At 33.4% G+C, this 24,755-nt stretch overlaps 2 protein-coding genes across 2 annotated transcripts in view; both read left to right on the top strand.

Annotated features, from left to right (window-relative positions):
- The first annotated feature begins 4,765 nt into the window (after nt 1–4,765).
- Nucleotides 4,766–6,486, top strand: LOC125073714 (tubulin beta chain). Its single transcript, XM_047684699.1, has 2 exons — nt 4,766–4,904; nt 5,141–6,486. The coding sequence occupies exons 1-2, from the start codon at nt 4,848–4,850 to the stop codon at nt 6,425–6,427; spliced, it is 1,344 nt and encodes a 447-aa protein (XP_047540655.1). The 5' UTR covers nt 4,766–4,847; the 3' UTR covers nt 6,428–6,486.
- Nucleotides 6,487–9,568: 3,082 nt separating this feature from the next.
- Nucleotides 9,569–24,755, top strand: part of LOC125073786 — a 62,783-nt gene continuing 47,596 nt past the window's right edge. The window contains exons 1-3 of the mRNA XM_047684823.1: nt 9,569–9,573; nt 10,070–10,203; nt 11,392–11,514. Coding sequence (XP_047540779.1) covers nt 9,569–9,573; nt 10,070–10,203; nt 11,392–11,514 — 262 coding nt within the window. The remainder of the gene's footprint in view (nt 9,574–10,069; nt 10,204–11,391; nt 11,515–24,755) is intronic.

Below are 24,755 nucleotides of genomic sequence, written 5' to 3'. Positions count from 1 at the left end.
ATGACTGTATTTTTAGATATTGAAAAAGAGTAACTACTGAGTTTCTTGCCGGTTCATCTCGGTAGAATCTACATTCCGAACCGGTGGTTGCTTTACTTTAAATAGTTTGTGCTTGTAAAAGCTTACTTGAATAAAGTATATTTTGATTTGATTTGATTTGATTATACGATTAAAATTAAAATATATATATAGTAGGATTGTCCTTTAGCGGGGTCGAGGCGCCATCTTAACGTTTTGGCGGGAAATACGTTGTGGTTATGTAGTCTGTGACGGGTATTTGAGTAATGCGGAATAAACAAGATGGCGAAAAGCTGAATCGAGGTGGATCATTGGAAAAGTTATTTTTTTAATATTTTTTTTTTCAATCATTATTCATTGTGTAAGGCCCCATATACGGTAGTTCTGGATTCTAACGCAAATAGGTTTACTTCTGTTACCTACGTGTTGAATAGCACGAGCTTAATTATTTTGCATACTTATTATTGTTAATTGCTATACCGTCGTGGTCATAACGCTATCGTGTTTTAAAAAAAGGGTGATTAAACCTTACACTTTACTTACAAATTGTGTATACTTAAGGTGGCTAATTGAAGAGATTAAAATTATTTCTATTCTTATCTTAATTTCATACAGGGCTTTAAGTGCAGTCATAAATAAAATATACTTATAATCAGTGGACAGTACGCGTTAACTTTTTTTATCACTTTTTTTTCATGACGTTGAATGGGCTACTTGATGGCAAATGCCAACAGCGACCATAGACATTTGCGTTGTAAAACCAAACTACATTGGTAGCTATAATGTTGTCTCCTGTGGTTACACTAACTCACTTACCCTTCAAGCTGGAACAAAATAATACTAAGTATTGCTGCTAGGTAACTGATAAACCAACTTACCAGATATTCCCAGAGAAAGATCAAGGACCCAGCTCTGTGGTTTTTTAGGAACGATTCTAAGACAACATGCTCTTTGATCCGGACTGGCAGAGATTTCTTTGGATCGATATCTGAACCCAAGATCTCGAAGACTATATACGCTAGCTACTAGAGCGACGTGCATTAATTTAATGAATAAAATTCTATTACACAAACTGACAAATTGTGTCAAGGAAGTAAGCTTAGAAATATCTTAAAATAAGGTCGTCTAAGAATAACTCTTTACTCTCAGCAACTCAGAATCGGAAGCTAGAAGTTTAAATGTCAAGTTAAATTTAGATATTATGCACTTAATTCTAATAATCTTAAAATAATTGTGGCGTATTAATTTAAAAATAAGTTTACAAAGTTGTAATTAACTCGTTTTAGTCCATTAGCAGCCCGTAAATGTCCCACTGCTGGGATAAAGGCCTCCTCTCCCTTTGAGGAGAAGGTTTGGAGCATATTCCACCACGCTGCTCCAATGCGGGTTGGCGGAATACACATGTGGCAGAATATCGTTGAAATTAGACACATGCAGGTTTCCTCACGATGTTTTCCTTCGCCGCCGAGCACGAGATGAATTATAAACACAAATTAAGCATATGAAATTTCAGTGGTGCCTGCCTGGGTTTGAACCCGAAATCATCGGTTAAGATGCACGCGTTCTAACCACTGGGCCAGTTTAGGGCTCGTTTTAGTCCATTGCTTCGTTAACGTTAAAGATGGGGGGGGCGGGGTCTAAGGTAACTAATAAGTTACCTAAACATTCTCGGACGTTTATATTATACTATTTACAAAAACAATAATTGTCTATAAATAGAGGTAAATTTGAAATGAGGACGTTTTGTTTTACGATGACAATTAGCTCGTGTGTACTGTGGCGTACCTATTCGTGGGCTGATGATGTATCTTCTCTCTCCAGTGCCCACGCCTAGTCGACGTCCTATTGTCATGTACATACGCCTTTATTTACACAAAATATTATTTAAATATGTGTTATCAACGCGGTCATGATTTTGACTGTACCTATTTTTAATTTATATTTGTATTTAATTAAGACCTTCATATGATTATTTATTTAGAAAAAAATTTCCTTAAAATTTTATTTTAACCCAAACATTTTATATATTTTTTTTAATTTTTAACAAATTGTAAAAATATACGTGGATAAATATAAGTACATCAAAATTACACTTTTATGTGACACTACAAAAAAACGCCTATACATTATCATGCGACGAGTAGTCTAAAATCATAGCTCCAACTTAAGGAACAATTAGGCCTTATATATATACAACTAAGCGTCCGACCTTTATATGATCAGAATAAGAACTTAAATAAAACATTAATAACTATCATGAATCAATAATAAACCTAAACCTTCCTCATGAAACACTCCGTCCATCGGTCGATTTTTCAACCTAATTAATTAATTTAATGCTTTGAAGCACTTCGAAGTATCATAAAGTGACTATTAAATTTAATTGTCTAAATAACACTAATTGATGTCATTACGTCGTAATAATGAACGTACGTGCATTCGACAGTGACACGAGCCGGCGGTCTGCGGTCACGGCTACATTTTAAAAGGCTTATTAAAAATCCTTTCACGAACAGATATAAATATTGTTTCTGAGCTGACGTTTCTGAAATGGTCTAACTCGTCTCGAATTGTGACGTCATTGTTGATGTAAATATTTGTATAAATATCGTTTGACCTACTTTGTGTTGATACCGCTTATTTACTACACCACCATAAATACTCTGTATTTCTATATACTCGTTGGATACGGACATTTGAGATACTTTAATTGGCAACATTGACGATCTCCTTAACATCAGTTGACCCTTGAAATTGAATTTAAAATTATTTTAGCTATAATTTTCCGAAAATAAAAGGATCTCGAGAAAATATTAAGGGGCTCGCAGCTTCATTGAAAAACGAATGACTTGTTAAGAATATCGTAACGATAGCATGGTAATCTCTTATGCTGTCATGCAAACTCTACGGCTTTTTAGCCGACTTCAAAAATGAAGGAGAATCTCTATTTGTTTTTATAATGATTGTAACCATAGAACTCCGTCATTTATGAATCTAATTGGATGTTTTTGAACGGTATAATTCTCGTTTGATCTCATTTAAATTTGGAGAGAAAATTCCATCCTTTTTAAGAGTGGACTTCAAAATTTTTATATTTTTGCGTGACGCGTTTGCTGTTTGCCTACATCATTCCTTCTTCGACTGAATGTGTGACTGCAGACACATTATATAGACTAAACTCTTTTATTTATTGTATTGTACATTCATTGATTTTCTTTTTCTTTTATTAGTTATTCTTTCCATAACCATCAATTTCGACGTTTCTGCACAACGTGACGTTGGCATCTACGCAATCGAAAAAAAAAATATAATAATAAATATAGTCTAAAGAGAATAACTGTCAAGAGACTTCGTAATAATTGTTGAAAAATTATTTCGGTACATGTCATCACTACAACCCCTACCAATATTATAAATGCAAAAGTAACTCTGTCTATTACCTTTTCACGCTTAATCCACCAAACCGATTCAAATGAAATTTAGTACGGTCGTAGTTTGAGTCCTCGGGAAGGACATCTCGAGGACTTAAAATTGAGATGAAGGTTTGAGTGCTAGAAAATATTATAAATTTCGCGCAGTAAAGCCGCGGCTACAGCTAGTGTATAATATATAGCAGACTTTTGATATATACATGTGTATTTATGTATTTATACGCTCGAAACCTTTGTGTCGTTCATCGGAATGATTTTATGTATGTTCGTCGGTCGAATAGGTCCGTGAAATGCATTAGACTAATTAATCAGATAACAGATGCTTTCACTCGGATTCGCGTGTACACCACCAGGGATTTCCGACATGTAAGCCTATATTTAAACATGACATATCTCTAGTATTATTCACTATACTATAGCTGTTGATAGTTTAGTTATATATTATTTTAATAAAACATTAATTTATTTTATAAATACAAAACAAAAAAAGGTCAGGGTATTCTCTTTACGGAACCGGTTGTAGTGTTTATTTTACAATAAGTGAGTGTAATGATTCTATATTGAATAAAGGAATTTGATTTCATTTGATTTGACCAACTATCGCGGCTTCATACAGATAAAGCGTTGAAATTAGACACATGCAGGTTTCCTCGCTATGTGTTCCTTCACAGCCGAGCACGAGATGAATTATAAACACAAATTAAACACATGAAAATTCAGTGGTGCTTGCCTGGATTTGAACCAGTAATCATCAGTTGAGATGTACTCGTTCTAACCACTGGGCCATCTGAACAAATCGTTACGTAATCACAACCGAATGGCTATGTAATCGTTGCCGTTTACCCGCCTTCCTATTCCACCAATCACGACGATCCAGTTGACTTCGACCTGTCAATGATCAAATAACAATTTTCTTAATAAATTATGACGTGAAAGCTGTTGGAAAGTCAACTTTTTTAAAAAATCCTATATTGTATACTAGCATTATTCTATGAGAACGAAATTAAATTTATTTTCTTTAAGAGGTTTTTGCTATAAAAAACTGTTCTATCGGTTCAATAACAGTTGTTTTTTTAAGTTATTTTGATTTGATTATGATTATAAAATAGAAATAATTACTTCCGGCAATTGGATAAAAGAGGAGTAGAAAATAATTATTATTATTAATAAATACTTTTTTAATAGATATTTTTTCAACTTATAAATAAAAAACCTTTTTTCAAAACCAACGAGGTATTTTAAATTTAAAAAATAAAATATGATTTTAAATATTTTGAAATAACAAAGAGAACGTTATTGAAAATTCACATTTGTTTTAAGCCCATCTATCTGGTAGGTCGTGAATTTCTGCGGTCGGTGTCTTGAAATCTTATATAAGTTAAAGATAATAATTCCATTATGAGGGAAATTGTACACATTCAAGCTGGACAGTGCGGCAATCAAATCGGCGCCAAGGTAATATATTGTCTGACAATTTCTAGAAAAATTAACTAAAAGAAATATTTTATTAAATATATGTAATATAATATAACAATTAAAGATATCATAAATAATTTAGACTCAAAATTTAAGTTCCTTTTTATACAATTTCTAGAAAAATATCAGTCCAAAACATAGCCGTACAAATCCAAATAAAACTACACTAATACTGCTTGTATAACTATGCAGTAACATAAATCTTGCATTTCCAGTTCTGGGAGGTCATATCGGACGAGCATGGCATAGATCCAACTGGCACATACCACGGCGACTCCGACCTTCAATTGGAACGGATTAACGTGTACTACAATGAAGCTACTGGCGGTAAATATGTACCGCGAGCCATTTTGGTGGACCTCGAACCTGGAACCATGGACTCTGTCAGATCTGGACCCTTTGGACAGATATTTCGTCCGGATAATTTTGTTTTTGGTCAGTCTGGTGCAGGAAATAATTGGGCTAAGGGTCATTACACTGAAGGCGCAGAATTGGTTGATTCTGTTCTTGATGTCGTGAGGAAAGAGGCGGAAGGTTGCGATTGCTTGCAAGGTTTCCAATTGACGCACTCACTTGGAGGTGGTACTGGAGCCGGTCTAGGAACACTTCTGATTTCGAAAATCCGAGAGGAATATCCTGATCGCATTATGAATACATTCAGCGTAGTTCCTTCCCCCAAGGTATCTGATACTGTTGTGGAGCCTTATAACGCTACGTTGTCTGTTCATCAACTCGTAGAAAATACTGATGAATCATATTGTATAGATAATGAGGCACTGTACGATATTTGCTTCCGAACACTGAAATTGACCACACCGACCTACGGCGACCTGAATCACCTTGTATCCGCTACAATGTCTGGAGTTACCACTTGTCTAAGATTCCCTGGTCAATTGAACGCCGATTTGAGAAAGTTAGCAGTAAATATGGTTCCCTTTCCACGTCTTCATTTCTTTATTCCTGGCTTTGCACCTCTAACATCTCGGGGAAGTCAGCAGTACCGAGCGCTGACAGTACCAGAATTGACCCAGCAAATGTTTGACGCGAAGAACATGATGGCTGCCTGTGATCCTCGCCATGGTCGGTACTTAACTGTGGCAGCTGTTTTCAGAGGCCGCATGTCAATGAAAGAAGTTGATGAGCAAATGATGAATATCCAGAACAAGAATTCATCATATTTTGTTGAATGGATTCCCAATAATGTCAAAACTGCAGTTTGTGATATTCCTCCGCGAGGTTTGAAGATGTCTGCTACTTTCATTGGCAACTCGACGGCCATCCAAGAGCTTTTTAAGCGAATTTCTGAGCAGTTTACAGCTATGTTCAGACGTAAGGCATTCTTGCACTGGTACACTGGTGAAGGGATGGATGAAATGGAATTCACTGAAGCTGAGAGCAACATGAATGACTTGGTGTCAGAGTACCAGCAGTATCAAGATGCTACTGCTGAGGAAGAAGGTGAATTCGATGAAGAAGAGGAGGGTGGTGATGAAGGGGACTAGACTACTTTTTTAAGTTTTTCTTTGTTGTATATTTTTAACTGTTTATTATATATTAAATTGGAACTTGTCTTTCATTTTTATTTAATTTATAAGCAACAGACATATATAATTAAACCAGAAATTAAAATACATAAACACAATATTAGTAATTCATTTCTTGATCTGAAAATCTTAATTTGGTATGTTTCATGTTGACATTTTAAATTTAAAAGAAGTCTGCTGAAAGGCCTTTGCATTTAGAATTTAAAGATTTATGTTCCTCTCTCTTGTAATCTCATCCTCAAATCAAACGGCTATCCCGTATGACCATACTCTGATAAATCGAATTAACTGAGAACATTTTTTTCCACCGACGATCGACTAGAAATCACCTTTAGTATCTTATCTATATTGATAATTTCGTGAAGGTCTATGATGGACCCGATCGAAACCTTTACACAAAGATACAAAATAATTATATTTAGTTCGACTGGATATATGTAGTATGTGTAGCAAGATTCGTATAATAGAGATATCAAATCCATAAAATTCAATGACATGAAGTTCAACGGGCGGCCATGTTTGACGTTTATGGGTGCGTTCAGTAAGTCTGTTCCAAATAATAATTTCTGAAACTTATCGACACTAAATTATCAATATCGTATCGAGCGAAGTCGGGGTTTTTATATAGTCTAATATAATTTATTTAATATAGTCATGATCTGCAAATTATTTTGTGTGGGATTAATTATGTAATTGAGATTTTAAGTAAAAGAATTGTCGTGTCCCATTTTAAAAGATCAGGGACTAAGCACAAGGAACATTAAATCTTAATTAACAAATGCAACACAAGGAATGCTAAATATTTCTTATAGTGCTTGTGACTATGGCTGTAGCGTCCACTTGCCATGCCTATCGACTCTTAAATAAAATAAAACATGTTCCATTAAATTCGGTACTCGATTTAGCCTTGAAAACGTATCAAACAGACATAGTTATATTCATATTTCTAATATTAAAACGCATTAATAGTATCAAAACCTCGAATACGATTTAATATTTCGTACTTTGCATAAATATACAATCGTACAAAATATCTAACTAAATCCAAAACTACACTAAAAGCAAATTAATGTAGCGTACATTGGAAACCAGCTGAATAAGTATAATTGAGGCCGACGCCGTTGAAAATATCTTCGCTTTGAAAATAGCCGAGATTCGTATCGATCGTCAAATGAATGCACGGTTCGGCTTTTGAATATTCTACGAGGTTGCTATGCGCAGACTAAATTAAGACTGTCGCAACTATAAAGTGTATTTTTATGATATTAATTTTACAAACTATTTTAGAATAGTATTATACATAGAATACAAACTATTTTAGAATAGTTTGTAAAATTAATCAGCTTCAGAAGACTTCAATTAACAGATGTAAATACAAGTAGATTAGTAATTATTCAATAAAAAATTAAACTTGAATTAAACAATTCTACAACCCCACAACGTGCTCTTTTTTTTAAATTTATAATTGAGCTAAAATTAATTGAAACAATCAATTTACTAAGTCAAGTTAGTCCAAACCAAGGCATCGTTGGTGGTCAGGTGTTAAATAACCAATGACATTTTCTGACAAAAGTGTATACAAACCTTCATGATAATCGCTTGAGTAGTCAAGACGAGAAAGCGTAACAAACAAATAAACTCACTTTGGCATTTATATTAGTTAGAATTGTCGAACGAATTTCCGATTTAATACAATCTTACCAAAGGGCTTACCCAGTGGCTTATATAAGCCTATCAGCTCTCGAACCGATTATTAATTATCATCCAAAAAGTAATACTTCGCTTTTATAATGTTGTTTGATTGTTGTTTTGATGTTATTTCTGACACAATGGATATAGAATCTTAGATCTCATGGTCGGCGGCACATTGACATAATAAGTTTTAACTATTTCAATGTCTGACTAGTGTTCTGTGAAGGTTTACCTCCTATATATAATTTACATTTGTTCGACATAACACGTTTATAGAAGTACACACATACAAAGAAAAAATCTTGTTTTTTTTGGGCTAAGAATCACATTTTTTGGGCTAAGCCCACACACAATAACACAATTTTTTTATCACAATCGAATTACAGAATTTAATTATTTATTTTTCATTGTAAATTCAATATTATTAATTTTAAACGTTCTTTTAATCTTCTTTTAAGTTTCCGTTAAAAGACAGATGATTATAATAGTGGACTTTAATTTCGACAAAATTGTCTGAAGTTGAAACTGTAGACACTTTTGTCGTATGTCAGTAACATTTACGTTAGATTACCTTTCTCGTTGCTCATCGCAGTACATATACAGTTTCAAATACAACCCTTATAGTTAGATTTATCTAATAAATACAAATAGCTACCCGTCCCCCTCCCATTTATTCTTATTATTAAAAAAAAAAACAGAAATCTTTCCTCAGCGAATGCTTACGTAATGAGATTTATCTTTGTCCAAAATTTCAGTAATTTAGACTCAGTAGTTTTGTTGGTGGGTTGATAGTCAAGATAAACGATTGTATAAATATACTGTAGATTACATACCCGTAGAATTTTATTTCACAGCACAATAAATAATTTTATATTAATATTTAAATGGAGTAAAAATACCGAGAGATTTCAAGTACACATTTTAAAACCTTTGTATATTTATCAATATCGATAACGTCGAGTATTTACATACTCATAATTATTTTAAATACACGAATATTATTATTGTATTTATTTAATAATAGGAAATGGAAGGCATTCCCCTATCTTATAACCAACATTAAAATAAAACAATATTTCTTTGAGCCACCTATTACACTGAACCGAACTCCAAGGAAGGACATAGGCTACTTTTTTATACTTAACACTCAGATGTTAAACACAAAATAGCATACTCCTTGACAACTAGTTGAATATGCATTATATAGTGAAAGAAAACCAGTACGCGTAGCAAAATAAAAATAAAAACGACTTGTAATAAATACTTTTAAATTTCATAATATATAGCACGAAGTAAATATTATATGAACCACACACATACGCAAAAACAAAAGAGTATGCTGTAGGTAAGAATTGTTAGGTAGTATAGTATACGGTGAATAATACAGAGCCAGGTTTAAAAGCCTGAATGGGGTAATGTGCAAGCTATCCCGATGCGTCCTTTAAATGCATAGAGGTATCCCATTTGATTTTAGTTGAAATTTAGGCATGACAGAAGTCCCACTTATACTCCATCTTAATGCTCCATCATCACACGTCATCACGTTTTCCAGCAAGAAAAAACCTGTAACAAAGTTCTTTCAACGATTTACAAGATTAAATCGATAATGATCTCAATTATATGCATTAAAAGCAACGGCTATGCACACGGATGATACAATGGCAGAGCACCTTGGGACCAATACCACGTACTGTTGCTTCAATTGCTGCTATTACAAGAACGGATTTCATATTCTAAATTTAAATATTTTGTTTTCCCTTGAGTTGAATTTAAACGAAACATTCAAAGGATTCGTTTTCAAGCTGTAGCAAATGTGTAATGACTGTATTTTCAAATACTGCATCTATGTATGAAGATGTATATTGAGCGAATTGAGAATATTCGGAATCATTTTCATCATAATTTCAGCCGAAAGTCGGCAAAGATCTCCATCGTCAGTGCATCTTATAGGGGACCTGACCGCGCTGTGATTTCAGTTTCGTGGTCCCCACTCGAGAACTTTCCTGCCCCGACGGCCTTCGGTTTTACGAGCCTTGCCCACTGTCAGTTTGACCATTTTTCGAGCTATGTCGATACTTTTGGTTCGCCTACGGATTTCGTAATTACCTTTATTTTTCATTGTGAATAAAAAGATACATATCTCACAAAGGCTTTGTGAGAAATGTAAACCTCCTCTTATTATATCCTCTTTCCTAGTAGAAATGGCAAAAACTAACTGCAATTATGCCCTTTTATATTACCATATCTGAAGCTGAATTCAGTAATTTTAAAAAGACAGGAAGAGTTTGTATTATTGTGTAAGTTGCTCCCATTCTTCGTACGACGACAGTAATTAAAAAAAACCTCCAAAAATATCGACTTCCAAAACCTCATCATTTAGCTAATGATACATACGATGATGCAGTTACATCTGAAATCAAAAATAATATTACTAATCAAAACAAGACGAAAGCCAAGAAATTTTCGACTCACATAAAACAATTTGGTCTCTAATAAAGGCAGCAGCGTCGAAATAGCTGCGGGCGAAGTATGAATAATTAAATAATTCGCTCGTTTACAGCGAAAACAATTTGATTTAAAAAATATAAAGCAAATTAATTATTTCATTTTAATATAGACAAAGTCAAGACAGCTTAGTGCACAGTATGTGTGGATCTTAATCGAAAGATCGTAGTTCAAATCTTTGCAAGCATAGCTGAGTTCTCATTTGCTGTTATAATTCACCACTCGTACGACGGTTCAGAGTGAGAATTGCTATGGAAGATTTAGAATTTTCTCTTTATTCGAAAAGTAGGACTTAACCTAACGTTGGGACGTTTACGGACCTTTTTTTAATTATTTTTTTTTTAGACCACCTGATGATATGTGGTCACCACTGGACAAAGACAATCGTGCTGTAAATAATATTAACCTTTCTTTACATCGCCAATGCGCCATCAACCTTGGGAACTATGATGTTATGTCCCTTGTGCCTGTAACTACACTGGCTCGCCCACCCTTCAAACCGGAACACAAAAATACTGAGTACTGCTGTTTGGGATGTACCTACCTAGACGGGATTGCACAGAGCCCTATCACCAAGAGACTTATTAATTGAAGACAATTTAAATATATGCTTTTATTTTATATAATTACAATAGAAATATTTATTTTATATAATCCATGTAATCTTTGATTTTTAATTAGTTTTTATCGTATAAAAAAATGACTAAGATTTAATTTTTTTACAGGGCCGGGGATAAAAGGCACCATGGCGATCTTGAACTGCCTGCTGGCGAGGCAACTCTGCTTCGAAGACGCTTCCTGCTCCGCTATATTAGAAATTATACCGCGCGTCTGTGGATCCGAGCTTGGTGAGTTAATCAATTATAAAGACATCATTCTCCTGTCCTTATATAAATTCAAAGAGCAAGCTGCGCAGAGTTCTTTAAAATTGTAAGATTATTTGGCAGATATTTATGACCAGGGCTGCGAAATCGTATAATTGGATACAAAATTTATATATCCAATGTGTATAATAGATTGTCTTGTATAATTGAATACTAGAAGCAATCAAATATAAACCGTACAAGAACTGTAACCGAAAATTAATTAGGAGTTACTAGTAAAAAAAATGTCAACCGTAATATACTGCCTAGCGACTTTGCATTATTTCTATGACTATACATAAATATGCAACACTGCTTAACAGTTTTAAAATATTATACATTACATTACACACATTAGCAGCTTGTAAATTTCCCACTCCTGTGCTAAGGCCTCCTCTCCCTTTGAGGAGAAGGTTTGGGGAATACACATGTGGCAGAATTTCGTTGAAATTAGACACATGCAGGTTTCCTTATGATGTTTTCCTTCACCGCTGAGCACGAGATGATTTATAAACACAAATTAAGCACATGAAGTTCAGTGGTGCTTGCCTGGGTTTGAACCAAACCCGCATTGGAACAGCGTGCAGGAATATGCTCCAAACCTTCTCTTCAAAAGGGAGAGGAGGCCTTAGCCCAGCAGTGGCAAATTTACAGGTTGTTAATGTAAAAATGTAAATGTAATAAATGAGCAAATCTATAGACCAACAATGTTGCCTGTATAATAATTCATTTTATATATAATAGGCCATTAATCGTTTACATAACATAGAATATATCGCTATTAGAGTAGTTAGGACATCCGCCAAGACGACAGTTGTAATAGTTGATGCTATTAGGTCACCTGGAGATCAAAGGATTAGTAATATTAAGCTATTGAAGACGTATTGTCTTAAATGCGATCTAAATTTGAAATATATATTTTTTTAATTTACGTTACACAAAACTGTAAAAAGGTTACATATACCAATTGCAGAAAATGTTTTTTTCTTTTGATATTACGTTTAAAATATTGATTTGGAATTTATGTATATGTGAGAGAGTTTTTGATTTTGTCAAGAGATTTGTGCGTTCAATCACACAAACTGTCATATAATATACATCCTGTGACAGTCTTTCAAGCTTTGTGACTACGAATCTTGACCATGTTTTGGTTTTTTTTTCCATTTTAATAACCCCCATCAATGGGCCTATCGTCCATTGTCGGCTTGACGTTGATTTCTGGGACAACCTGTATACAAGTTAAGTTCATACTTAGCTCAACTTAAATGCAATTTTGATACTTTTAGTATTAATGATTTTTATGAATAAATTGTATTATGTTACTGAAATATGTTATGACACACGCATGACAAATTATATATGTATATAATCTAATTCAAAATTTAACTACAATCCCTCTAGTCCTTTACAAGTAATTAAGTAACAATCATGCACACACACATTACTTTTTATTATTTGATAACTATTAACGAGTTTTTGTATTAATAAAATCTAAGTACATTTTATATAAATCACGTCAAGTGTTTTGCGATTTAATTGACCAATACAGTAATAACGCTGTAATTAAATTAATTGATTACACGGTTAAGTTAGGTTTATCTATGTTTATGTACTAATACACTCGACGTATTAATCTTGCCTATAATATTGTTAATGGTCGAACAATGTATCAACCAGCTAACTCATAAAAGCCGAATTAATAATTTATGATGTTTTACACTTGTGTTTGTAAATTAGTAGAAAATTAGCAAGAGAAAAATATATTTAGTTATAACTCCGTAGTTACTACAAAGGAGCTGCTTGTCGATAATATATTATATTTAATTGAGTACTTACAACCTTTAAGTCAATTAAAGTCAGTGCGTGGCTTTCGTTGCAGGACCTTTTATAAATCAGATCCGACTTACGCGGCAAATGTTATAATTTATTGAATCTATGATATCGTTCTTAACTGATCTCAAACCGTCTTACTAATATGAGGTCTTGACCCTTTAGCTCAAAATAAATTGACATGTTATACAAGACTGCCGTTGTATAATTGACCATTGAAGACGACTCTGCTGCTGCCATATCTCAAAACCGGGACAACACTATTTAGTACTGTTGCTTAGCAGTAGAATAAGTCATGAACAGTTCTTATCCAGACAGGCTGGCAAAGCTCACCAAGTCTATTTTCTATAAAATACTGGGCCAACAACTGAGACATAGACATGTGTGTTCACTCATTTTTATCTATTCAATGTTAACAAGACAAGCACATTGTAAGGATTCTAGGTTCAAGTATTCAAAACGAACGCAATTAAAAGTAGCGAGCATTGTACAAAGTTTCTCAGGTCCCGTTCGTTATGACGGAAGCATTTCTTTTGTGAGGAAACCATTATGTATGAGATCTGGTTATAACAGCGACATTCCGGCCGGATTGTCAAACTATAACCATTACATATAAAATCTTGATAAATATTACAATTTAAAATTAATATTTAATTTTTAATATATAATATGCCTAAAGATTTATACCCAACGGCACTACTAAAAAATCCAGTTTAAATTTGATGAAAATATTTATCCCTAAAGGGTAACGAGGCTGTATATTCGATTCAGTATTTATTTTCTTAAAACAAAGTCAAGTTGAGCATGATTATCAAAGAATTTCAAATTTAAAAACTATTAACCTTTACTCATACACCAGTAATAAAAAAAAAACAAATTCCCTAACACAGTTAAATTTAATATACACAATAAAAGCATGCGTGCCCTTAGTAAAACTAAAAAATCTCACTGATGGGCTAAAACCTCCTCTCCTTTTAGAAAAGATTTGGAGCTATGATCAACTATGTTCTAATCCAGAGGACCAATTCAGTACATGATAGTTAGGATAGGTCCCCGATCACATTCCGATCCAACGTCGACTGAACCGTAACTGAATCTTGGTGTTACTACAATAAGAAAACGGCATCACCATTCAGCATCGTTTATTTTGATTCGATTACGATAAAGTTATAGTTTTTTAGAAGAATTGGCGCCTAAGTTGGTGGGGACATATATAAGTGGCAGGTTTAATGGAACATGCTGGTTCTTACACGATGTTGTCCAATACGCGAGAGGAATAATTAACTTACGACTGTTTAAAAAAATGAAGTAAATCATGTAAATGTCAACTAATATGGCCTATGGGAAAGCAGCAACGTGTCTAGGTGAACTTCAGACTCTTCAACACATGTCAGTACACACCGAGATTCCACCCTACTCCCGGCTCGAAAATGTCGGAAAAAATTGGATTTGAAAAACTCTTTAAAAAAAAAACCATTTCTTGTTTAATTATTTTTAATACAATATTTCTTTATTAGGCAACTTTTAACTGTAAAGAAAATTACTAAGTCAATAACATCAGACAGGACGTCTTCTTTTGGACCGACAAGCCCTTTGGCGGCAAAATTCCTTTCCATATTCCCTCAGCGTAATCCCTATTTTGCATGATTTTTATTTTTTATCCTAATGTCAAAATATTTAAGTTTATGAACCTAAAAATGATGATAAAAATTTGTTAAGCAATGAGCAAGGTTTGACTAAAAAGTAGTCAATATTTTAATGCTTTATTATAGGTTACCGAAATGAATGAATACACGAAAGAACGAATGGAAAAAAAATCTTAAACCATCCCACAAAGACTGACCTCCATCAACATTATTTGAAATTCCAATTTTTTTATGAAATATTTGAATGAATACGAGAACTAAACTTGGCTTCTTTAAGCAAGTTGAGTATCCACCGACCCAGTTTCAAATCCAACGTGAAAGCAATCTTGAAACTAAAACATAAAGGCTTTACGGACCGTTAATAAAAAAAAAGAACAGTCGATACCGAGACTTTTAAATTTCGAATTTAAAATCTGAAAGTTATTTTATAAATAAACATAACTAGTCCGGTTTTAGTAATAGTTGGGAGCTGAACTTTCCAAACGATAAATTATCATATCATAGTTACTTATCAGCGTATGGCTTAGTGGCTGGAACGCGTGAACCTTTACCGAAGATTGCGAATTCAGACCCGGACAAGTACCACTTAGCTTCATTTAAAGTAATAAATGTCGTGCTAGATGGTACAGAACCTGCATTCGGCGGGAGAAATATGTTACAAGTGTATCCACCAACACTTATTAGAGCAATGCAGAGTAACATTCTCCTCAAGAAGATAGCAATTTGTTATTTATTTAGAAATTCGTTCGTTTTCACAGTTCGGCGGTTCAAGTCCGAACAGAATCATTCGAAATTTGAATTAGTAAAAGTGAGAATTAATCACTTAATTGAAAGTATTTTACTTTTTTTATTTATAGTTTACATCAGATAATTATAATGATAGTACGAGAGGCGGCTAAAAAGTAATTTGTAATGGACTTTTGTAAAAAGAAAGCCCTACCTTGGTAAACTGACTTATTATATGGGTAGGTTGTAGAGTAATGGAGTTAAATAAAAATTTTCACAAAGAAATTTTATGGACACTAAAAATATATCCACCACAATTTTTTTAGTAATGTATTTTTAACTAATTTCAAATGAAAATATATACTTAATAGCTAATACGTTGAAACGCCCCTTTGAATGTAAATTGATAGTAATTTTATTTAACTGTAAGATCATCTCTTACATCGCTGAGGCGCCGGCAACTTTAGGAACTAAGATGTTTCATCCCGTGTTCCTGTAGATACTCTGGCTCACCCTTTAAACCAGAACACAAAAATACCATTGCTATTTGGTGGTGCAATGAGTGTGGTACCTTAATTGTCGGGCTGTGCACAAGTCCTACCATTAAGTAATAACCACAACTGTTTAAAGTTTCAATCATAATTGAATGAACGATGCATTATCGCACTGAATTGCTCGTGTTTGACAAGAGCATTAAATTTAAGTGGGGTTTACAAATATATAGCCGAGATAATATAATACAGAGCCGAGATGGCCCAGTGGTTAGAACGCGTGCATCTTAATCGATGATTTCGGGTTCAAACCCAGGCAGGCACCACTGAATTTTCATGTGCTTAATTTGTGTTTATAATTCATCTCGTACTCGACGGTGAAGGAAAACATCGTGAGGAAACCTGCATGTGTCTAATTTCAACGAAATTCTGCCACATGTGTATTCCGCCAACCCGCATTGGAGCAGCGTGGTGGAATATGCTCCAAACCTTCTCCTCAAAGGGAGAGGAGGCCTTTATCCCAGCAGTGGGACATTTACGGGCTGCTAATGCTAATGCTTACAAATATAGTAATAGTAGTTCTCTCTGACTTTTAAACTATTTTATTTACGTGATTAACAAACGTTAAATTATAATATGTATAGCATGGAAACGCCCGCTGACTTTCTTTCGCCAGTACTTCTCAGGTTCGAAGTGTTTATTTCTGAACCGGTGGTCGATTTTTAACAATCAATAAGCAATAACCTTGCTCTTCTATATTGAATAATTGATTTTGACATTGACTTTGACTATTATATATACTTTTTTTATTTGTTTTTTTTTGTGCTGAGAGGGCACTGATTATTTCACCAATGTCACGTGCGTGTCATATTATTTCTTAAAAGAAATTCCACAAATTATAGTAACATCAAAATGTTCCAACGTCTTTCAATAGATTAAAAAAAGTAAATTGTGTACACAGATACATGTTAACGTATTATAGTGTGATATAGATAACAAAAGCTTTACAACAATGAGTAGCCAACCGCAGGTATACAATCATTTTGAACTCTAACACCATGGTATACGGTTTAAAATATTATAATTATTGCAACAATAGAACAGAAGTAGGTCACGGGAGCAGTAAGTTTATTCACTCAAACTCCGAATCAAATATCGATTTTTAATTTATTATATGATAATGTTACAAATGTATTACTATCATAGTTCCAAAATATTATTCGAAATTCAAAATTGATAATTTATTAAATATAAAACCTTTCATTCGTTCGTTCATTTAGTGCGAACTGTTTGTTCCTCGCGAATCCATTTTTGTCATTTTTATTTTCGTAAATATTATAAATTCCTGCATCCTTGTAATATAATATAGGTTTCAACGTCAAATTTCATTACGATCGGCTTCATAGCTTAGTTACTCACAGTTAAGTTGTGATGAGGTACAAAGCAGAGTTACTAACGCATTTATAATAATTTTATAATTAAAATAGAAAAAAATTGCGTATGTAAAATGTTTGCAAAGCATTGCGAATATAACGCCGTAATTCCTTCTATTACAAGAAGCCTTCATAAACATTCAAATTAATATATTTAATTAATAATAAATAGAGCTACAAACTTTAATTAAAAAATAAATCAAAACCTATTATTTATATGTTTATCTTTTGCAGCAGACATCGTCTAGAGGTACACGCGCATCTTAACCGAAAGTCGCAGAATCAAATGGGCGCAAGCACCACTGAATTTTCGTGTGCCACTGAATTTGAGTCGCCAGTGAACGAAAACATAGTGAGGAAACCTGTGTCCAATTTCAATTATATCCACCAAATCACATTTGAGAAGCGTGGTGTAATAAGCACCAAATCTCCTCAAAAGGAGAGGAGGTCATAGTAGGGTACAGCAGCACGTCATTTACCGGTGGTCACTTCAATTTTTTTTTTTTTTTTGTCGTATAAAGTAAAGCTTGTACACGGCATAAGACATTACTTCTGAAAGCTCAACATCGTCTTTCGCTCAATTAATAATATACATATTTGAAAAGAAATATAATCAGTATTATTTTTAATACTTGTATGTAAGATTCTATTATTCCATTATCTGGTTCGCGAACAGAACCACCACAATCAAATCAAGTATCTGACCTTATTTTTATCCAACAATCTTTATAATACTCTAAGGGTTTCCGCGGCGAGTTTGAGGGTGCTTGACGTCGTGTCCTTACAAAAAGTACCCTTAAGCCGGATTTATCCACACAAAACGCGCGGGTCGATGTAGCCGTTTAGGCAATGGAGGACTGATATCATTTGTATATTGGCAGCATTACATTACCGTATTAACGGTTTTGGCGTCATTAATAGGATATTCTACTATGTTTGAAAAATGATTTCAAAATGTTAATTTTCCCAATAAAATGCCACAAAACAACACTTAGGCAAAATAAACACGTTTTCTTGCCATAAAATTAAATTAAATTTTAAACGATTTTAAGTCCCGCAAAAAATGCTGTCAGTCATTTTGGTGACGTCACACTGATAAAAACAACCGTTGTGTATGTACGACTGGCATTCATTCAACGTTAACAGCTATAAATATTTGGTGTTTTTTGGGATAATAATAAATTACGATCACTATCGTTGGAGTGTAATGTGCAAATACTAACGTTAATACTCCAGAAAAGTTGTTTATCAAAGTTTTTTTGCCTATCTGACGCCACACCATGGTGGCTCGTGTTTTAGGTCACGTTATATACAGACTAACAATTACGACTTTAAATTTCAATATAATAAATTACTAATACTCTTTTATGACTCAAAATCAAAATATTTAAGTATAGTTCTAAATGTATGTTAATTTTTATACCATTTCATAATGTATTTTTCACTGCCTAAAATACCCTAATATGTGTATGCATATACTAGCTGCCCGGTTTCGTAAGGGTACAATTCATACAAAGTTAAATTTCCAAGCCATTAGTTGCCTGGCTAGAAAACTTTAGGACTCTATCTGAAATTAAAAAGAACTAAAAAATCTCCATTACATACCTAAGAGCGACTGCTTTAATAAATTGTGAATAGTTTGCATCGTTGTTTAACTTTTCCTATTCGATTGTGCATAATTCAGAAAAGAAGTAACTTGATAAATTCCCTTTAAAAACCTAACCTTTTAAAGCCAGACAACAACTGCCAATATCAGTTACGTATACCATGTCTCGAAAATACTTGTTTCATGTTATCCATAACTGTATTAGATGCGAGATTATTCAATTTACGAACTTCTATAAAGTTGGAATAAAAATATATTACATAAAGTATTTCTTACGAATTTGTCTTACGAATCAAAAATGTCTAACCCTATTTTAGTATATCAAAAGTTTAAGTTAATCTATCGACATTATGTGTTATTTCAAACGTACGAATATTCCTGAGAAGTAAGTCATAATTTTACATATTGCTCGATAACGAGACACATTAACCGAAAATTCGCTCGCCTCTTAGACCGTTGAATGTTAACAGAAAAACCGAACCTCTTGATTGTGGATCCAACATAACAATTAGTAAAAAAAATTGTCTATGTCTAAATCTTATTGTCTTTGAATAATGTTTGGCAGTTCGCCAAAAGGTTATGTTAGAATATGGTCCATTGTGGAAGACTGTATTAATATAATCATTATATAGTATTATTAGTAGTAGAACTCGACAATAAATAAAAATTAAACAGTGGCCAGGCCTTATAGATAGACAAACGAAAATAGATAGATCTACATATACGCGTAAAGGTATAGAAATGATTTTGTAAAATAGTAATTTAATTTTATGTCTAACTCGTAGAATATTTTAGTCTTTGTATGATCAAGTATGCTACTGCAAAATTTTCTATTTTCTTGATAAATGCAACAAACGAATACAAATGCAAGATATTGCTACAATTTATAAGACGAGCCAGAAGTTAGGTACAAAGACTTAAAAGTCGAAGTTCATAACTTTTGTGTAAGTCGTTAGATATTTATTAAGAGTTTTCGAACATACTCGCAATGCTTATATTTTTATTTCACAACGTACATTAAATTATTAAGTAGTTGTTGTGAATAACAACAGAACATTACATTATATTAAGACAATTTGTACCTATATACTTATTCAAAAATGAATACTTTAACGAAATAATATTAGTATTTAATGGTACTTAGTATTTAAATATCGACGATTCAAAAATGCTTCATTGTGAAGTTTACTTGAATAAATTGATTTTGATTTGATTGCATATCCTTTATGTAAAACCATTAAACTTTAACCTTCTATGTTAATTTTTAATAAATTTAAATATAATATTTCAGTAAAAGTCAGTAAATTCTTGGCTAAGGCCTCACTACCTTTGTTGAGAAGGCTTACAATTTATTTCACCGTAGTACTCCAAGGTGGATTTATATACTTATACACATATGGGAAATTTCATTGAAATTAGACACGCAGAATAAAGATTAAAGAGCCGAGATGGCCTAGTGGTTAGAACGCGTGTACCTTAACCGATGATTTCAGGTTCAAACCTAGGCAGGCACCACTGAAATTTCATGTGTTTTAATTTGTGTTTATAATAAATCTCGTGCTCGGCGCTGAAGGAAGACATCGTGAGGAAACCTGCACGAGTCTAATTTCAACGAAATTCTGCCACCAACCCACATACACACACCATATACCATGTGTATTCCACCAATCAGCATTGGAGCAGCGTGATGGAATATGCTCCAAACCTTCTCCTCAAAGGGAGAGGAGGCCTTAGCCCAGCAGTGGGAAATTTACAGGCTGCTAATACTGATGCTAGACAAGCAGATTTCCTCACGATTTTTTGACTTGTTTTGGCCACTGGGCCATCTCAATTCTAAATATAATAGTAAAAAATATACTTTTATATACAAAAATTCGTGTTGAGCGTTGCTAAGTTTCTTCGTCAGAATCCAATCCTGGATATAGAATCCGGTCTGCTCGTTCTGGGTATAGAAGAATCGTTGTCATAGAAAATGAATCAACGCACAAAATTTCAACTCAAAAGTATAAGTATAAGCTCCTAATTAAAACTACTAAAATAAGACCTAAACAAACTAACAAATATAGCAAGTTTTTTATAAGTTTGTAAAAAAATAAGTATTTTACACGTCAAAAGAATTTCCCTTGCGGCTACTAAAATATTTATGTTTAACAAAGTATCTCAAAGAACTTAAAAAATAAACAACTTTAAGTATTCACATCTTTGCCACAAGTTTCTAAAACATTAAAATTAAAAAATTAATATATAGATCATAACTTTCAATATTAATATATTAATTCATTTGAGACACAAAGAAATCTCATCATCTCTACTAACAGTTCTTACTCATCTCGACATTGATAAGTCGTGAAGGCGGCTAATTAAGATTAATGCTGAGTCCATTGTTTCCAAACACAAAACTCAAAGAAATTTTGGGTAAAAACGACGTCGGTTGGCGGAAATTTTTGTGAGAATTAGCCGTGACAAAATGGCGTATCCTTCGTCAAGTCCCTCCTATTGTGGATGGTGACAGCGCTCACAATGCATTGGATAAGTGATCTTTAATGGTTAGGATATGATATTTAATACGGAGTTTGAAAATCGCTCTCTTTTGAGAAAAATGAATTATCTACACTAACATTATACAGCTGTAAAACTTGTTTGAACATGTAAAACTCAGGGTCTACCAGACCGATACGAACAAATATTTTTGACTTAGATTTCAGTTTGAGTAAGATTTTAGAGTATAAAACAGTATGATTCACGAGGATGGTGCAGTAAAGTTTGGAATTATTAACAGTTAATTTAAATATCGAACTGTAAATTCTACCACCGGTACGGAATCTAGAGTAGCTATCGAGTTACTTACCGATTCTTTGCGAGGAATTTACATACCGAACTAATGGCAGCTTTATTTTCCATTGACATGATTCCAACCCATAAGTGCTTAAAGTAAATGTTATGTCCCACTGATAGGATAAGTCCTCATTTATTCATTTTCGGAAGGAGCTTGGAGCTGAGCACGAAATGAAAATACAAATAAAGTACATAAGAATTCAGAGGAGCTGCCCGAATTTAGAACTCACAATTATTGGTTAAGTTTTATATATTCTAACTACTGGTCTCGACAAAATTGTTTGAAACCTCTGAATAGATTTAATATTAAGAAAAAAAGATAATGGTTCGTTTTAATAACTTTAAAAAGCCGTTTGTTTTGAGATAACAGACTGACACTTAAATTTTATTTACTTCCAACTTGTTACACCCTTCTGCCTATGACAGAAGTACTCTTCAAACCGGAACACATAAAATAAAAGCGTTGTCGCTATTCGATAGAACTGAGGGGTTGATGACAGCCATATCTAATGATAGAAAAAGAAAACTAATGATACGGCTTGATTTGACTGAATCACTTGATAATGATAAAACGATGGTACTAACCTGTGAAAGCCTCCACAAATGACCTGTATTTCTAATAAAGTATTGTGTGTATCGTAGACAAATATGATGATATACAATCAAAATAAAAATATCCATTATTCAAGTAAGCCGAGATGGCCCAGTAGTTAGAACGCGTGCATCTTAACCGATGATTTCGGGTTCAAACCCAGTGGTGCAAAATTCAGTGGTGCCTGACCACTGAATTTTCATGTGCTTAATTTGTGTCTATAATTCAACTCGTGCTAGGCGGTGAAGGAAAACATCGTGAGGAAGCCTGCATGTGTCTAATTTCAATAAAATTCTGCCACATGTGTATTCCGCCAACCCGCATTGGAGCAGCGTGGTGGAATATGCTCCAAACCTTCTCTTCAAAGGAAGAGGAGGCCTTTAGCCCAGCAGTGGGAAAATTTACAGGCTGCTAATGCTAATGCTAATTCAAGTATTTATAAGCTCTTTCAAAAATGCGATTCGTCATTTAACAATATTATATTGAATGAAAAGCTACCACACGGAGTGTAGATTATACCGAAAATTAAACAGATATTTTACTTAAATACAATGAATTTTTCACCCTTATGAAGATTGATATTAGTCATTAAAATATTATATTTATTAAATGTTTATAATTAAAGAAAATAAATGTATAAATGTAGTCAAATCAAAGATATTTTGTTGATATAATAAATACACACATAGTTTTAATAATATATTAATACTACGCACGCGGTTTAAGAGGAGGCCATGCCGTTTCGCGTCTTGTAATACGGGTCGGTCTTATCCTATTCTCTAAATCTATCTTAAAAAGCAGACAGGCAAATTGTTCCATCACTTAAAATACCGATCACTAACACCTATAAATAATTACAAATTAGGAATAGTATAAAGCACGTTTGTACCCAAACACTGGCTACTCAAGCCGGTAGTATCTTTCCAAACGGTATAGCACCAATACTACCAATATAGAAACATAAAATCATATTTAAATTAAAAAAAGGCACATATACGAGGATCCGTAACACTCACCTAAGACTAAACTAGTTATTCGTGCAGTTCTCATGTAGTATGCAATAAAGTACAAAAGAGCCTTTTGTATTTTTAAGATTCAAACGAGTGCAGTACAATGGAACCTTTTGTAATATTGCCCCATTGTCCCCAAGTTCAGGGACAGGGACGAATGATACGTTGAGTTTTCAGTTTCTACTATTACGTCTTCGTAACAATTGATTTCATTTCAAACATAATATTTCGACCAATAGGTATTGTAGTTTTAAAATTGAATAGTCTGAACCGTTTCAGTAATGCTATCTGTAATTCACTTCTGTGTCTCAGTCATGAATGGTGAAAAGCGACTTACAGTGATACGGTATTCGGATGCGTGTATGCTTTAATTTTTTAAATTATTGTAGTTAAAATCGCATATGATTTTCTGAGGTTTGGTGATCGGTTTCTGCGGTGAATTACGAGTTTATTTCTAGAGAATATACCTCTGCTTATATAGAAATTAAATCTGTCTTTAGTTAAGATTTAGGTGTTTTATTATTCAATCCTCTGGGCCTTTCCGGCTGCTATTCATATATACTTCCGACAGGGGCAACGCACACGAGCAAGGCTAGTGTTAAAGAGTATAAATGTTGAGTTAATACTAATGTATTATGTATAAGCTATATATCCATTCTATTTAATTTTTTGTAGCATAATATTTACTACAAATGGGTCACCTGAGGGTATCGTCACCACTATCCAAAGACATTGGCCCGTAATAAATTTTAAGCTGAGATGTGTCAAGCACAAGACATCCCTTGTGCTTGTTTGTTGAATATAGTTAAACCAACAAGTAGCAATACTTAGAATTGTATATATTATGAGAAGTGGTATCTACCCGGACGGGCTCACACAGAGCCCTACCACCATTATGTTCAGCCGTTTTTACAATAGTGAGTCAAAAATATCTAAACAGACAATTTATAATATTAGTTGGATAATATACACGTCATAATTAAATAAATTATTCAATAATAAGCAAAATAAATTCAAAAGTACTAAATTTGAACGAATATCACCTGTATATAATTTA

The sequence above is a fragment of the Vanessa atalanta genome, chromosome 25 (genome assembly GCF_905147765.1).
Source record: "Vanessa atalanta chromosome 25, ilVanAtal1.2, whole genome shotgun sequence".
Classification (NCBI taxonomy): domain Eukaryota; kingdom Metazoa; phylum Arthropoda; class Insecta; order Lepidoptera; family Nymphalidae; genus Vanessa; species Vanessa atalanta.
This window is presented reverse-complemented; position numbering and strand designations above follow the sequence as displayed.

Excerpts from the sequence above, each read along its gene's own strand:
- LOC125073714 (XM_047684699.1), top strand. The coding sequence starts at position 4,848 with ATGAGGGAAATTGTACACATTCAAGCTGGACAGTGCGGCAATCAAATC. Across the intron at positions 4,905-5,140 it reads GCAATCAAATCGGCGCCAAG|TTCTGGGAGGTCATATCGGA; the intron begins GTAATATATTGT and ends TTGCATTTCCAG.